This window comes from Budorcas taxicolor, chromosome 15 (assembly GCF_023091745.1).
Source record: "Budorcas taxicolor isolate Tak-1 chromosome 15, Takin1.1, whole genome shotgun sequence".
Taxonomy (NCBI): Eukaryota; Metazoa; Chordata; class Mammalia; order Artiodactyla; family Bovidae; genus Budorcas; species Budorcas taxicolor.
The window spans coordinates 1483086-1501146 of record NC_068924.1 but is presented as its reverse complement, the minus strand read 5'-3'; the positions used below and the strand labels follow the sequence as shown (position 1 = coordinate 1501146).

Here is an 18061-nt window from a genome sequence, read left to right as displayed (position 1 = left end):
TGGTAAATAAGTAGATGTTACTTCAGGTACCCTATATTTAAAGTAACAGTAAGTATTCTCATTCATTCTTCTGAAAAACTAGACAGAGATAAACACTTTAAGTCAAAAAATATATATGAAATCTAAGGAAAACCTGATGGACATTGAGAGAAGGAAAGAGTGAAATACCCAGCCCTTCTGAGGCTCACCCACAGCAAGAGATTACAAGGTAGATTGTGGAAATACTGCATTTAATCTTTTTAAGAAATACATTAGCTGTTTCTTCTTGGACACAACAGAAAGACCTCACCTAGAGGGTTTGCTTCTCCCAACTGATGGAAAGCTGTGCAATAGAATTTCTATTTTACAGAGTATGTTTTTTCCTTTTTAAAATCATAGTGGTAAGAACTGATATACAGTGTTTGTGATAAGGCAAAAGTAGAAATTTCTGCAGCTATAGGAAATTAATTAAAGTTAAATTAAAGGAATTTAATTTAAGGGGAAGTTAAATTAAGGGCAGTAATTTATCTGCCCTTCAGACAGCATGGTACTTTATGTCAAAAACCCACAGAGTCCCCAGACGAATCCTAAAGATTGATAAGAATTTAACATTTTACCATTATATTTACTTTAATTTTGTTAGTATACATCTGCTCTGACTTATGATGGAGTACTTGTGATGGCTGAAACATTCCGAAGTCTCAGAAGACAGAAAATTGATATTTCCAGGAGAGGAAATGCTGGAGATTGTCTGGCAAATCCAGCTGCTCCATGGGGCCAGGGAATTGACATGGAGAGGACACTCAAACAGGTAACTCACAATTTTATTTATGTTCAGTTTGTTTCACATGTGCATGTGTGCTAAGTCACTTCTGTTGTGTCCAACTCTTTGCAACCTTATGGACTGCAGCCTGCCAGGGTGCATGGGATTCTCCAGGCAAGAATACTGGAGTGGGTTTCCATGCCCTCCTCCAGGGTATCTTCCCAACCCTGCATCTCTTATATCTCCTGCATTGGCAGGCAGGTTCTTTACCACTAGAACAACCTGGGAAGCCTTCAATTTATTTCACTGTCCTTTTTAAATGGAGTATTCAGGAAAACAAAATAATCTATTGGCAAATACCTATATATTACAATTTCCATTTTAATATGTTGAGCCATTATCATTTCTGAGACATTTCTACATAGGATACTGGATAGAATGGTGGAGGTAGTGGTTTATTCACTAAGTCATGCCCAACTCTTTGTGAACCCATGGACTGTAGTCTGCCAGGATCCTCTGTCCATGGAATTTCCCAGGCAAGAATACTGGAGTGGTTTGCCATTTCTCCCCCCGGGGGATCTTCCCAACAAAGGAATCGAACCCACATCTCCTGTTTGGCAGACAGCTTCTTTACCACTGTGCCACCTCGGAAGCCCACTAGATAGAATACTGGTGTTTATATGTTATGTAGATGCTGTAGATGCTTAGCCATTAAGCTAGGTTATGTAACAGTAATAAACAACCCCAAGCTTCAGTGGCTTAAAACAGTAAAGGAGGATTCCACACTCACAGACACACATCAGATTAGTAGGGGCACTCTGCTTTTTATTATCACTCAGGGGCCCAAGCTGACATAGCAGCTACCATCTTGAATGCTGCAAAAGAAAAGAGTTGTAGGGAAGTTTCTAATTGGCAATTAAATGCTTTAGCACTCATTACATGTGTTTACAACGCTTTTGTCAGAAAGAGTCACAGAAACCTAGCTAACCAGAAAGGGTCCATAAAGAGCACGCCCATCTTGGACCCAGAATGAGGAAGAACCTGAAATATTTGGCATACAGTCTTAGACTACTAATCTACTGACTGTCTCAATAGACCTTCAAATTGCCTTGTAACCTTGGATTAAGTATTTATTTTAGTCTTTTACAGTTATACTAACAAATGATTACTGTAATATGTGTGTATTTTTAGTAATACATTTTAAATGTTCTGAAATGCCACAGGTTCAGAACATAAGTTTAAATGAATTAAAAGGATTAGGAATAAAGTACACTTGAATATTTTCAAATATATGTTTATTTTTCTGAATGTCTTAATTTTAACATTAGCAAGGAGAAATATGATCTGCTCTGGTTATCGGGTTGTTTAACCATTATATGGATGTGTAGATAAAACTGAAAGTAACTAAAAAGGAAACCATGTTTTTATTCTTATAAATAATATTTCAAAATTGAAGAAGTACAATGGAAACTTCATAATAAAAACATATTTATCTTTCAAGTACATAACAAAATCACTTATATATTTCTTTGATATTCATCTATCGAATTCTATCCCAGTAGCTCAAATACCCCACGGCTTTTTTAGTGAGTTGCTTATAGATTATAGTTCCACACCTATGTGTAGTCATAAGCCTAGCAGATAAAGTAAGAATTTCTGTAAGTAAAATGGCAAATGATTACATGTGTAGATTTTCTTTTTCATTCATAGGTTCAAATTCAAGGACTAACAGGAAATGTTCAATTTGACCACTATGGACGTAGGGTCAATTACACAATGGATGTGTTCGAACTAAAGAGCACAGGACCTAGAAAGGTGAGCCACACTTGAACTGTCTTCTTAGTTTGCATTTGACATTTTTAAAATCTTATAGGTGAAATATAGCTGGATAGTCTACATTTTTTAAAAAAATTGTGAATGTGGCTAACCCTTGAACAAAGTGAGATTTAAGGAATCTAACTCTCCACACAGTCAAAAATCTGTGTCAAAATTATAATGGGCCCTCCATATATGTGGTTCATCCATTGCTGCAGTTACACATCTGAGGCTTCAACCAACACAGATTGTGTAGTATTGTGGTATATACTGTGAAAAGAATCCGTGTAAAAGTGGACCTGAGCAGTTCAAACCTGTGTTGATAAGGGTCAAGGGTCATGCTGAAATAAATTATTGTGTCATATGATTGATGTTAATGGTGTACCAAAGCTGAAATGAACTATTTACTCACTGTTTATATTCCTTATCCAAAATAAAAGCAATTTTTTAAAGGCTTAACAAAAAGAATCCCAGAAAACCCATAATATACTCTTCAGGAAAGCGCACAATGTAAGTAAGAGACTTATTCATTTTCATGTAGTCATTTCTGAAACCATTAGAGAGAGAACAAGAAAACTACTTCTAATGAATAGGCATATTATAGAAGGCTAAATGTTCCTGAAATAAACATTCAAAGAAAAGAGTTGATGGAAGATAATATTATTACGATTACTGTTAGGTTGAAGAGAGAGAGAGATACTTCAACTGAGGGACCAGTGAGGTTGTTCAGAAAGCTGGTGGTGATATACTTTTGGATTTCAGAAGATAATTGGTCATCTTGTGATGTGACTAAGCGTCATAAGCATCAACAATGTTCTCAACATCCAAAAAGTTCTTTATATATTAGAGCAATACAATTCCACCACAGAAATTGACTATAAACTTTTGCTACACCTAACATATAACTTTTTAACATTCCTTTTCTCTAGCATTAGCTAAGACGATTCAGAAAGATATGTTCAACTTATCTTATTTAAAAATTATCTGTTTCAACACTTGGATGTTAAAAAAAAAAAAAAAAACTTTCCCCAATATACTTTCCTGTGTTAATGTAGCATTGATAGTTACAATTTATGAAACACCTACTATGTTCCAAGCACTGGACTTGGTGCAATTTAATCCTCACAATGAGCCTGTAATGGAGCACTATTTTCTCCCTTTTCCCAGTGAGAAAATTATAGTGCAATTGTTGTTGTTGCTGTTCAGTCACTCAGTCATGTCTGACATTTTGCAACCCCATGGACTGCAGCATCCAGCTTCCCTGTCCTTCACCATCTCCTGGAGCTTGCTCAAACTCATATCCATCAAGTCAGTGATACTATCCACCAACTCATTTTTCATCATCGTCTTCTCCTGCCTTCAATCTTTCCCAGCATCAGGGTCTTTTCCAGTAAGTTGGTTCTTCATATCAGGTGGCCAAAGTATTTGAGTTTCAGCTTCAGCATCAGTCCTTCCAATGAATATGCAGGGTTGATTTCCTTTAGGATGGACTGACTGGATCTCTTCGCAATCCAAGGAACTCTCAAGAGTCTTCTCCAACACCACAGTTCAAAAGCATTAATTCTTCAGTGCTCAGCCTTCTTTATGGTCCAGCTCTCACATCCATGCACGACTACTGGAAAAAAACATAGCTTTGACTAGATGGACCTTTGTCAGCAAAGTAATGTCTCTGCTTTTTAAGACACTGTCTAGATTTATCATAGATTTTCTTCCAAGGAGCAAGTACCTTTCAATTTCATGGCTGCAGCCACCATCTGCAGTGATTTTGGAGCCCAAGAAAATAAAGTTTGTCACTGTTTCCACTGTTTCCCCACCTATTTGCCATAAAGTGATGGGATGAGATGCCATGATTTTAGTTTTTTGAATGCTGAGTTTTAAGCCAGCTTTTTCACTCTCCTCTTTCACCTTCATCAAGAGACTCTTTAGTTCCTTTTCACTTTCTGCTACAGTGCAATATATTATAGCTATTTGTCTAAGGTCTATAAATGAGAAAACAAAGATTTTAATTCAGATATATCTGACTTCAGAAGCTTTCTACTCATTAACCCACTTGAGCAGACTCTGCCCTAAAAGAGTTTATTTTCTAGCAGGATAGAATATAGTAAATTCAATACAGCAGTTAAAGAGAAAGCATTTGGAAAGCCTAAAGCAGAAGAGATCACTTCCTGGTGGAGGAAAACAAATCAAAGAAGGCTGCATGGAGGAGCTGAGGTTCAAAGTGAGGGTGTGAAGTTAGAGTTTGAATAGGTAGAAATGGTACAGGCAAGATCCAAAGACAAGCTGGAGGCAGGATAATTAATGTCACACACTGGAAGATGGTAAAGGCTTTCAAAGTTGTGTTTTGCTCCAGTCTGTCATAGTGTGTGTTCCTCGATTTGAAACTGCCATGAAAACCATCTCCAGACTTTCACCTTTTTAGTGGCATTGCTGTGAGTGCACACTGCCAGCCGATACAGAGCAGGCAGGAGCCTATATGATCCAGATCAGGTAGGGTAGAACACAAAATGGCAGTTTGAAAGGCAGGCTGTATGATGCACCCTTTTAAGTGTACTTCCTGAAGAAAAGGACAGAGATACGTGGCCAAGAAAAAATTTAATGCAAACACTGATTCTACTCACTCTGTAGCACAAAGTCTGCAACAAGAAAGGAAGAAGCCCATTTTAAGCTAAGTCCCTCTGCTACCTATGGAGCAGACAGAATATTCTACAAGTCCCTAAGAATATTGACTAACTGGTATAATCAGACTATCACAAATCAAATTCTGCAAAATTAGCCATTTAAGTAGAACCTTTCTAAAATGCAAAGGACAGTCCATATTTCCCAAAACAGTAAGTACAAAAAGTAAAATGATCTCTTCATTAAAGAAAGAATAACGGAAAAAGGAAGCTGGTGGTAACTAGTGGTAACATCAAGTGAGATATTTAAAGCAGTGAATCTTTTCATGGCCTATTGAACCATGATGGTAACAAAAATTAAGGTTTTTAGAGGAGAAATTTTAAAAATAAGTTGGGAAAGTAATGAACAATACATCTTTACACTCAGCTGATATTTGTCTAAAACTGTTAAAAGAAATATGAAGTGTGAATTGGTGTAGACTTATCTATCCTTGTTTTTCTGGGGCATTCTGTCAGGAATATCAAACTTAAAAATGAACTACTGTGAGAAACACTAAGCTGGTGAGTTTTGGCAGTATGTCTGAAAAGCGAGCAGTCATTCTTATAAACTGAACACTTGCCCATAAGGGAGCTATTTTTGTTTGTTTGTTTTGTATATATATATATATACACACATAGTTCATTTCTCTTTTTAAATATAAATTTATTTATTTAAATTGGAGGTTAATTACTTTACAATATAGATCAGAGAGTTCGAGTACCAGTTCGCTGTATTCTGTAACAGAAAATTAACCAGAGTCTCATTAAACAGAAGCCATAAAGCTCTTTCTGAAGTATCAGTTCCTAAGTACTCTGGAATCTTCTCGGAATTTCAGTGATGTTACAAACATGCTCTAAAACCAGGCTTCCATGATTTCAATAATTCTTAAGGTCAGTTCAGTTCAGTTGCTCAGTCGTGTCTGACTCTTTGTGACCCCATGGACTGCAGTACACCAGGCCTCCCTGTCCATCACCAACTCCCAGAGTTTACTCAGACTCATGTCCACTGAGTCGGTGATGCCATCAAACCATCTCATCTTCTGTCATTCCCTTTTCCTCCTGCCTTCAATCTTTCCCAGCATCAGGATCTTTTCAAATGAGTCAGTTCTTCACTTCAGGTGGCCAAAGTATTGGAGTTTTAGCTTCAGCATCAGTCCTTCCAATGAATATTCAGAACTGATTTCCTTCAGGATGGACTGGGTGGATCTCCTTACAGTCCAAGACACTCTCAAGAGTCTTCCCTAACACCAAGGTTCAAAATATCAATTCTTTTGTGCTCAGCTTTCTCTATAGCCCAACTCTCACATCCATACATGACTACTGGAGAAACCATAGCTTTGACTAGATAGACCTTTGTTAATCATACATATTATATTTATTGAGAGTAGATTATATGCCAGACATATGAAGGAAAATTTTTGTACATTTTAATATTTAATCTTACAGCAATCTGAAAACTAGACATATTTTTTTCATTTTATATAAGAGAAAATTAAGGTTCAGAGAAACTAAGTAATCTGCACAAGGATGTTCAACTAGAAAGAGATGGCGCTGGGGTGGAGACCAAGGCTCATTGTCTAGCTTCAAAGCTGCTCTCTTAGCTGCCACAAAATGTTATCAGTCCCAGGGCCCATAACTTTTCTCCTCAAGGTTGGTATAAGTATTAAGCCATGTTTTTCAGGACAGATCTAGTCAAATCATCTCTCCCAGGAACAAACTTTGAGTAAAACAGAGGCTTCTCATGGCCCTTCAATCCCTACATTGCAGGGCAAAGTCTGCTGTAAATACAGAGATATTTGCTGTGTGTGGTGCTTAGTCACTCGGTTGTGTCCAACTCTTTAGCAACCCCATGAACTCACCAGGCTCCTCTGTCCATGGGGATTCTCCAGGCAAGAATACTGGAGTGGGTTGCCATGCCCTCTTCCAGGGGATCTTCCCAACCCAGGGATTAAACCCAGGTCCCCCACATTGCAGGCGATTCTTTACCATCTGAGTCACCAGGGAAGCCCAATAATACTGGAATGAATAGCCTGTCCTTTCTCCACGAGATCTTCCTAACCCAGGACAGGGTCTCCTGCATTGCAGGCAGACTGTTTAACAACTGAACTATGAGGGAAGCCTCTACCATAAAAACAGAGATATTTACTCATACATTATATTATGGTTATGTTTGTGTACAATTCATCTTTAGGAATCCAAAGAAGACAAATATTTCTCTGACATTTCCTACAGTTTAGCAATTTAAATACTTGCCATATTTTTACATTACATTTTTACATTACAAGAGCATTACAAAACTCTTGTTCACCCAATTTCTGTCTCTAGAAGAAAAAACATGCCTACTTTTCTACTTAAATGAGATCAGGCATGGGAAGAGTTCTTGGAGAGAAAAAATATTTCACATGAGGTTTTAGGTACAAACTTTAATATCTTTTACTTTAGGAAATGACTTTTGAGCTATTGTTCACCCTGAACTGTCTTTCTTCACAGTAATTCCATGGCCCACATGACATCTATGTACAAACCATGGTTCTGTACCACAAAACTTGGATTAATTTTTCAAAAATTCCAAGTAGATTTAAGATAAATAGATACAGTCGGGTAAATTTTTGGTTATTATTTTAATTTGCCATTACTTCTAAATCATTTTTCTTGGGATGCAGAGAGATACTCATGAACCCACAGGCTGTCCTTAAGTACAAAATATCAAGGTCTTGTCAACATCTGAAGACTCTCCAGAATGTGTCTCAGAACTATAGTTTTTCTGTTGTGGAAACTCATTAACTCATTAACAAAGAAAATTTGCTTTTCCAGAGAATGGGCTGCTGAGATCTGGAAGGTGGCTGCATTTTAATGGAGTACTAAACTGTGAAACCTATTTTTATGTTGTAAACCGTCATGTGCAAAGGAAAATTAACAGGAAGCAACTGACATGCTTTTTAAATTATTTTTTAAGTACATGTAGAAGTTGAGGAGAGGGTAGTTCTCAAAGTACATTTATTTTGTTTTAATTAAAATTTTCACTGATATTAACTGTGTTAGCACAAATTCCCTGAGAGCTCAGTTGATAAAGAATCCAACTGCAATGCAGGAGACCCCAGTTCAATTCCTGGGTTGGGAAGATTCACTGAAGAAGGGATGGGACACCCACTCCAGTATTCTTGGGCTTCCCTTGTGGCTCACATGGTAAAGAATCTGCCCGCCATATGGGAGACCTGGGTTTGATGCCTGAGTTGTGAAGACCCCTGGAAAAGGGAAAGGCTACCCACTCCAGTAATCTGGCCTAGAGAATTCTGGCCTGGGGTGCAAAGGGTCAGACACAACTGAGCGACTTTGACTTTCAGTTTCAAATTCATACGGGCAATTAAAAATAACTGCTGAATTATACTCATAATTTTGGATCAAACTAAGCAATGTGGCAAAACATTAAAAAAATTATTTTTTCTATATTCTGTTAATTATCCCAGGGACGGGGGAGCCTGGTGGGCTGCTATCTGTGAGGTCGCACAGAGTCGGACACGACTGAAGCGACTTTAGCAGCAGCAGCAGCATACCTGCAATATTTATAAATAATATAGTGTTTCTTTTTTATGTGCTAATGCTTATTTTATTTTAATATGTTCACAAATACTAACATGACAGTAAAAACTTGAAGGAAACAAGACTTTCAAAACATATTAGAACAAACAGTGAATACAGACCAGTAAGCAATTTGTTGTTGCTGTTAGTCTCTCAATTGTATCTGACTCTTTGCGACTCCATGGACTGGAGAAAACCAGGCTTCCCTGTGATCAATTGCATACATTTCATTGAAAACATGAGTTTTATCAACTGCATCTGGAAATTCAAGAAAGAAGTTTCAGTTCAGTTCAGTTCAGTGGCTCAGTCTTGTCTGATTCTTTGCGACCCCGTGAACTGCAGCACGCCAGGCTTCCTGTCCATCACCAACTCCCGGAGTTCACCCAAACCTATGTCCATCAAGTCGGTGATGCCACCCAACCATCGCATACTCTGTCGTCCCCTTCTCCTCCTGCCCTCAATCTTTCCCAGCATAAGGGTCTTTTCCAATGAGTCGTTCTTCACATCAGGTGGCCAAAGTACTGGAGTTTCATTTTCAACATCAGTCCTTCCAATGAACACTCAGGACTGATCTCCTTTAGGATGGACTGGTTGGATCTCCCTGCAGTCAAAGGGACTCTCGAGAGTCTTCTCCAACACCACAGTTCAAACACATCAATTCTTCAGCGCTCAGCTTTCTTTATAGTCCAACTCTCACATCCATACATGACCACTGGAAAACCCATACATAGTCTTGACTAGACGGACCTTTGTTGGCAAAGTAATGTCTCTGCTTTTTAGCAGAGGTTGGTGTCTAGGTTGGTCATAACTTCCCTTCCAAGAGTAAGCGTCTTTTAATTTCAGGGCTGCAATCACCATCTGCAGTGATTTTGTAGCTCAGAAAAATAAAGTCAGCCACTGTTTCCACTGTTTCCCCATCTATTTCCCATGAAGTGATGGGACCAGATGCCATGATCTTCGTTTTCTGAACGTTGAGCTTTAAGCCAACTTTTTCACTCTCCTCTTTCACTTTCATCAAGAGGCTCTTTAATTCTTCACTTTCTGCCATAAGAGTGGTGTCATCTGCATATCTGAGGTTATTGATATTTCTCCTGGCAATCCTGATTCCAGCTTGTGCTTCATCCAGCCTAGCATTTCTCATGATGTACTCTGCATACAAGTTAAATAAGCAGGGTGACAATATACAGCTTTGATGTACTCCTTTTCCTATTTGGAACTAGTCTGTTGTTCCACGTCCAGTTCTAACTGTTGCTTCCTGACCTGCATACAGATTTCTCAAGAGGCAGGTCAGGTGGTCTGGTATTCCCATCTCTTTCAGAATTTTCAACAGTTTGTTGTGATCCACACAGTCAAAGGCTTTGGTGTAGTCAATAAAGCAGAAATAGATGTTTTTCTGGAACTCTCTTGCTTTTTCCATGATCCAGCAGATGTTGGCAATTTGATCTCTGGTTCCTCTGCCTTTTCTAAAACCAGCTTGAACATCTGGAAGTTCACCGTTCACATATTGCTGAAGCCTAGCTTGGAGAATTTTAAGCATTACTTTACTAGCGTGTGAAATGAGTGCAATTGTGCGGTAGTTTGAGCATTGTTTGGCATCACCTTTCTTTGAGATTGGAATGAAAACAGACATTTTCCAGTCCTGTGGCCACTGCTGAGTTTTCCAAATTTGCTGGCATATTGAGTGCAGCACTTTCAGAGCATCATCTTTTGTGATTTGAAACAGCTCAACTGGAATTCCATCACTTCCACTAGCTTTGTTCATAGTGATGCTTCCTAAGGTCCACTTGAGTTCACATTCAAGGATATTTGGCTCTAGGTGAATTATCACACCATCGTCCTTATCTGGGTCGAGAAGATCTTTTTTGTACTGTTCTTCTGTGTATTCTTGCCACCTCTTCTTAATGTCTTCTGCTTCTGTTAGGTCCTTACCATTTCTGTCCTTTATTGAGCCCATCTTTGCATGAAATGTTCCCTTAGTATCTCTAATTTTGTTGAAGAGATCTCTAGTCTTTCCCATTCTATTGTTTTCCTCTATTTCTTTGCATTGATCACTGAGGAAGGCTTTCTTATCTCTCCTTGCTATTTTTTGGAACTCTGCATTCAAATGAGTATATCTTTCCTTTTCTTCTTTCCATTTTTCTTCTCTTGTTTTCACAGTTATTTGTAAGGCCTCCTCATACAGCCATTTTGCTTTTTTGCATTTATTTTCCTTGCAGAAGGTCTTGATTCCTGTCTCCTGTACAATGTCATGAACCTCCGTCCATAGTTCCTCAGGCACTCTGTCTATCAGATCTAGTCCCTTAAATCTATTTCTCACTTCTACTCTATAGTCATAAGGGATTTGATTTAGGTCATACTTGAATGGTCTAGTGGTTTTCTCCACTTTCTTCAATTTCAGTCTGAATTTGGCAATAAGGAGTTCATGATCCGAGCCACAGTCACCTCCCAGCCTTGTTTTTGCTGACTGTATAAAGCTTCTCCTTCTTTATCTGCAAACAATATAATCAATCTGATTTTGGTGTTGACCATCTGGTGATGTCCACATGTAGACTCTTCTCTTGTGTTGTTGGAAGATGGTATTTGCTATGACTAGTGAGTTCTCTTGATAGAATTATATTAGCCTTTGCCCTCTTCATTTCATACTTCAAGGCCAAATTTGCCTGTTATTCCAGGTGTTTCTTAACTTCCTACTTTTGCATTCCAGTCCCCTATAATGAGAAGGAAATCTTTTTTGGGTGTTAGTTCTAAAAGTCTTGTAGGTCTTCATAGAACTGTTCAACTTCAGCTTCTTCAGTGTTACTGGACTTGGATTACCATGATATTGAATGGTTTGCATTGGAAATGAACAGAGATCATTCTGTCGTTTTTGAGATTGCATCCACATACTACATTTTGAACTCTTTTGTTGACAATGATGGCTACTCCATTTCTTCTAAGGGATTCCTGCCCACAGTAGTAGATATAATGGTCATCTGAGTTAAATTCACCCATTCCAGTCCATCTTAGTTCTCTGATTCCTAGAATGTTGATGTTCACTCTTGTCATCTCCTGTTTGACCACTACCAATTTGCCTTGATTCATGCACCTAACATTCCAGGTTCCTATGCAATATTGCTCTTACAGCATCAAACCTTGCTTCTATCACCAGTCCCATTCATGACTGGGTGTTGTTTTTGCTTTGGCTCCATCCCTTCATTCTTTCTGGAGTTATTTCTCCACTTATCTCCAGTAACATATTGGGCACCTACCTACCTGGGGAGTTCATATTTCAGTGTTCTATCTTTTTGCCTTTTCATACTGTTCATGGGGTTCTCAAGGCAAGAATACTGAAGTGGTTTGCCATGCCCTTCTCCAGTGAACCACATTCTGTCAGACCTCTCCACCGTGACCTGTCCAGTTTGAGTGGCCCCATATGGCATGGCTTAGTTTTCTGAGTTAAACAAGGCTGAGGTCCATGTGATCAGATTGGCTAGTTGTCTGTGATTGTGGTTTCAGTCTGTCTGGCCTCTGATCCCCTCTCTCAGTGCCTACCGTCTTACTTGGGTTTCACTTACCTTGAAAGAAGTTTGGCAAGCATTAAATGAACACTCATTTGGGTGTATGTAGCATAACAGTAAAGTATAAGTACCATAAGAGTAAAGTATATGGACTTGTAATTGCACCTACCTTTGTATTTGCTGTGTGTATAAACTTTAAGATGCATTTATTTAAGCATTGATTACAGTGTCTGTCAGAGAGCAAGCAGTAAAGTAGTCTGCATTCTGAAAAGAATCTTAAATTTCCAGTAGAATCCCATTTTAGTTTGCTACTTTGTATAGTGCTTAATTAATTACTTAACATATTTTATGGAAAAGAGTTGGCTTCAAGTCTAAATGAGTAATATAAGGATTTGAAATTTTAAAAATACTAATTTAAATTTTCAAAAGTGAAAATATTAAGTAATCATTAACATTTTATATATTTAGCATTTTAGAAATGGTATAATTCTTATCTAGAGGCTAGGTTATATGAAACCAAAAACTATTTCTATATTGCTTTAAAATACACAAATCAATTTTTTAAAAAACATCCTGTACATGTGCCCCATGTAAATCTATTCTCTTTACTGTAAAATCTGTAACATTATTGATAAAAATCATGTAAATTAAGTATAGAATTTTCCAACCAATATCACTACAAGAGCATCAGAACAAAATGGTATTCCATCTGTATCTATATTCTTTTTTGAACCCATTCATTCTCAATGTCTTAGCTAGTCCATGAGTGTATTAATAAATTATAAAGTTGGCAAATGTGTAAGTAGGTAGTATCACTAACATTATAAAAACTGGCTCATCATCAATTAAGAAAACTTCCAAACACATTTTTTTGTGTGTGCTTCATAAATTTGTTTTGTGTGCTTCATAAATTTGTTTTGTTTTCTTGTTAATAATTCTCATTGTTCCGATAAGAACTAGAGAAAACTCTTCTAAAATGTGTTTTCAAGATTTTTCTCTCTTGACAGGTTGGGTACTGGAATGATATGGACAAATTAGTCTTAATTCAAGATGTACCTACTCTTGGCAATGACACAGCAGCTATTGAAAACAGAACAGTTGTTGTAACCACTATTATGGTAAGTTTTGGTCTGTGTTTTATGATGTTTCATTTTGCCCACAGGCATTTTTAATTCCCAGCTATGTGAAGGTTGCATCTTAGTGATGGTGGCATTGGTGTTCTGATCAACAAAAGTCTATTGAGGCTTTGAATAAGTTTGTCCTGAACTCATTTCAGTACTTTTATTTATATTATCTTTTGTTACATTATTGTTCTTGGAAAAATACTCAGATGTTAAAAACTGAAACTCTTTCATTGGAAATGAATCAAATGCTAAGATTTCAAAGGACAAAAGAATGAACATGAACAAGATCAACAACTAATCACATGAAATACCCAGTAGTAAACATCGTATATTGTTACTGTTTTTAAAACATCAATGTAATAATAGCTAATAGTGTTGAACATTATAATTTTCAGGTACTTTATTAATTTAATAATGATTTGCATTGTCTTTATAATAGAGATATGAATGTTAAGATTTTAATGAGCATGTTTTACACAACTGTATGCTTTAAAAATAAATTTTGTTTTATATTTACTTCACAAAGGAGTTTTTGTACCGATTATTTTTCTCATTGACCTGTGGGGGGGAAAATGTATTAAAATTTTTTGAAATTCTCCTAAATTAATAAAAATATGATTTTCATTTGGTCACACTATAAAATGAAAAATACTCTAAATCTTAAGCCTGCTTTTTGAAAGAGATTTTCATGAAATTATCTTTTAAATAGTGTATCTCATATTTTTCTCTTCTAAATTCAAACATACTCTTTAGAGTCAATGCTAGTCAAAGGAGATCAACAATCGGTAACTGTTTCTATCTAATTTTAAGTTACATATCCTCAGCTCACTGTCTCATTTAGCAGGACACATTTTTAACTTTTATAAAGCCCTTACTCTAAATGAAGATAAACTATTTTCTGTAATTTAATTTTTAGCTCATGTAATTTTAACTTTATGTTTTTAGTAATGTCAAGTTATTTCCAACATTTTGACGTTGAGGTCAAAGCATGAAAATGCCAGAGAAAAGCTTTCACATGTTGCAATTAATTTTATCAGTGTTGCGCTACCAGCTAGCAACTTAATGTTAATTTGTCAAGCCTTAATTGGAAGTTTATAATTTTAGAATTCAAACCAACCAACAGGAGTTTTTGTGTATGAATGAAAAATATATATCTTCTAACTTAATTGTGTAATGCATGGGACTTAAATATATATATATATATATATATATATATATATATATATATATATATATATATATGTGTGTGTATATGTATATGTACATATACATATATATGTTCCTAAAAAAGACACAGTAATGGAAAGTCATACTTCAGTACAGTCCTCCTCTTTTCAGCCTCTGATGAAGAATCCTATTTTAAGAAATTGATCAAGAAAGAAATGAGCTCCACGTTGTTCGACTATTCCTAACTAAAGCTCAAGTCTTGTTCTTCTGTGTAGTAAATTTAAGCTAATTGTTCATTCTTCTTGGATGATCAACTCTGGACTACCAGAAAAAAACATTTATTTTTAAGTTCTGTGACTTTCCTGAGATACTAGAACAAAGAAGAATTAATCCTCATCTTTTTCAAGAAACTAAATGTTGAAAACTAATACTTAATTCTGATATATCAATTCCCATATCTTGAAATGAGGTCATTGTACATAAATGATGGAATTCTATCACTTCTAATTCCAAGAGTAGATTTTCTAAATGTAAATATCTATGAATTTGCATCCTTCTTTTCTGGATACACATAGTTGCTTTCTTTAATTTTTCTTTTTTTTTGAAATTTTGCCTGTTCTACATGAAATAAGGTGTTTTAGTGTTCATTATAGGTATAATGTAGATTCTGTTATTAAAGGGGGTGGAAGTACAATTCGTCAGGCCACAATATTGAATTAGTTTTGCAAGCATGGTTATTTTTCAGAAAGCATGCTGTCAAAAAATGAGTAAAAATGATTGAAAAATCCAATTGTTTCCTATATATATAAAGACTATTCTGTACAATTATCTTTTCTTTTTGACAGTGATGTCACCAATATTTTTGCAATGAAAATAGTGCAGTACTAGTATCTTTTTGTATAAAAATGTAATCTTTATATAAATAATACCTATGATCTTTGCAACTTCAATAAATCAAAAACAAATATGCTAACATCCTTTCGCCGAAAGTGTTCCTTGTATTTGCTTTTGTTGATATTATCCCAGGACCTATGATATCTCCATCATCTCTTTCATCTTGAAAGAAATGTGCTTTTTTGTAGATGAATGAGATATTGACACTGGTGTATTATAATCCCTCAGATTAAGTTGAAAACTTTCAACAGGAATGGAATTGGTTAGATGTTAAACTATGTGCAAGACAGATATCTAGACATAAAAAGAAGGCTGTTGTGACACTGGAACTCATTCATTTTGATCAAAATTGTTATGACTTTGCTGTTCTACCATTTGTCTTTCCTTTGTGTTTGTTGTTATTTACATGTTGGTACACTGTAATAGTATATGGTATTGTTGAATAAAGTTGATTGAGAAATTTATTTATTCATTCAAAAATATTTATTAAGCGTCTGCTATTTGCTAGGCACAGTTATAAGCCTGAGATATGTTAGACAAGAAAACAAACCAAAATCCTGCACTTTCAGTTGAATTTTAATTCTAATGAGAGAAAGTAGACAAGAAACATAAGTATAGTAGATACCATTTTTCAATAAAATGTGTCTTTAGCTTTTGCATTGCTGAAATCTATTTGTTTTATGTCTTCGTTTTAATGATTAATTTATTCTTCCTGAATATAGTCATACTGAATATAACTTAAAAAAATCTAAATAAAAGTAAGTTTACAATATCATCGCATGAGAATCATGACTACAAAATTGAAAGATCTAAAGTTTTGGATTCAGATGCTCAACATTTTTTCTCTTAAATCTTAGTGACTAAAACTTTTATAACGTTTGTAAAATTTATGAGACTGTGACCATGTTAATTTAACATTTTGCATTTAAAATAAACAGCCTAAGGAAGCCAAATCTGTGCCATGTGGTTTAGTAAATGTAGCAATTGAGGGAAAAGTGGTTTGCAGTAGACACTGGGGTGGTGGTTTCCTCTGTAATTTCACTACTTCCTTTTGCTGAGCTCTCTGGAAAAGGAGAGATGCAATTAAATTTCAGTCAATCTCATTTTTTCCCCAAATCTTTCACTGAAAGTAAATGAAACTTAAGCATTCCTTATCATCTCATGAACTCAACAATCCTTTTGGAAAATTTTCCACAAAATCCAAATTTATTCACTGCAGTATCATAATTACTTTATAAGCCTTAAAACAATTTTACTTATAACAGTCCTTCCAGGAATATTTTTTATTCTTTGTATGAGTTGTTTGATAATTATGTGGAATTTTGTAAATGCACTGCACATAGATATATATGTATATACAATATACAAGTGCATATTTATACATAGATATAAATATCTATACAGATTGTTTTAAAAAGTTTAGAATGAGTTTATTGATAACCACAAAATGACTTGCTGAGCTTTTGGTGGGCTGTGGTATATATACACAATGGAGTATTACTGAGTCATTAAAAAGAATACATCTGAATCAGTTCTAATGAGATGGATGAAACTGGAGAGTGAAGTAAGCCAAAAAGAAAAACATCAATACAGTATACAGATTTTTTTAATTTTCTTTCTTATACAAAATATTAATCTTCCCAATACATGCATCTGCTTCCAATGAGTTTATAACTCAATGCTTTTAAATGTTATTTCCAATAAACTTAAGATTACACCACTATTAAATTTACTGATTTCTTATCAATTGAATAATAGCATTTTGATATTCACTTTTAAGAATTTTACCCATAGGATAAATTATCTACATTAAGATTCTTTGGATAAAAGCAAATATCCACATAGCAAATAACTTTTGATATTACTGATTTTATTATTTTACCTGTTTCAACTAGTGGTTTCAATGATTATATTTGTGATGTTTAGAAAATCTTATACTTTGACAGTTTTATTTTTGCAAAATAGCAAGACAAATATTCCAAACAAAAGTTTTCTCAGTAGGAAAATGATACTTTATTTATTGAAAATCATCTTAATTCGTTTATATAGGCATTTTCATAAGCAAACCCTAATGCCATAGCTTTAAACAGAGATTAATTTCTTTCCTGAAATAGCAGAGCAGATGTAGAACCCTATGCATATGGAAATTGTACTAATAAACTCATAATCACTAAGAAGTAATGCATTTCAAATAACTTTTTTAAGGAATTGTTGTCCCACAGAACACAGCAATTGATAAAAAAGATGGTCGGTTATAGTCTTCCATTTTAATCCACAATTGAGAACGTGGGGCTCCAGAAGGTTGCTTATCCAAGATGGTCCACGCACACCCTTTAATGATTGACTATAACTCATTTTTTACTATTCTGAAAAGACTTGGTATTTTCTTCAGCATAACTTTGTATTGAGTCTCCTCAAGTATGCAGTGTTTGAAGGGCTACTTATACATAAATTATCAGGTTTGAGATGGGACAAAAGAAAAGATTGAGAGCATGTTGAGGATTTTCTGCTAATTTGGATTTAACATGAAAGAAAAGAGAAATGAGACAGATTCAAAGAAACTGGAAAGAGCTGAGCAGTTATGAGAGA

General features: G+C 35.5%; 1 protein-coding gene across 1 annotated transcript in view; it reads left to right on the top strand.

Moving 5' to 3' along the window:
• GRIA4 (glutamate ionotropic receptor AMPA type subunit 4) overlaps positions 1-18061 on the top strand; it is a 660370-nt gene that overhangs the window by 575785 nt on the left and 66524 nt on the right. The window contains exons 7-9 of the mRNA XM_052652329.1: positions 623-790; positions 2453-2557; positions 13295-13405. Coding sequence (XP_052508289.1) covers positions 623-790; positions 2453-2557; positions 13295-13405 — 384 coding nt within the window. The remainder of the gene's footprint in view (positions 1-622; positions 791-2452; positions 2558-13294; positions 13406-18061) is intronic.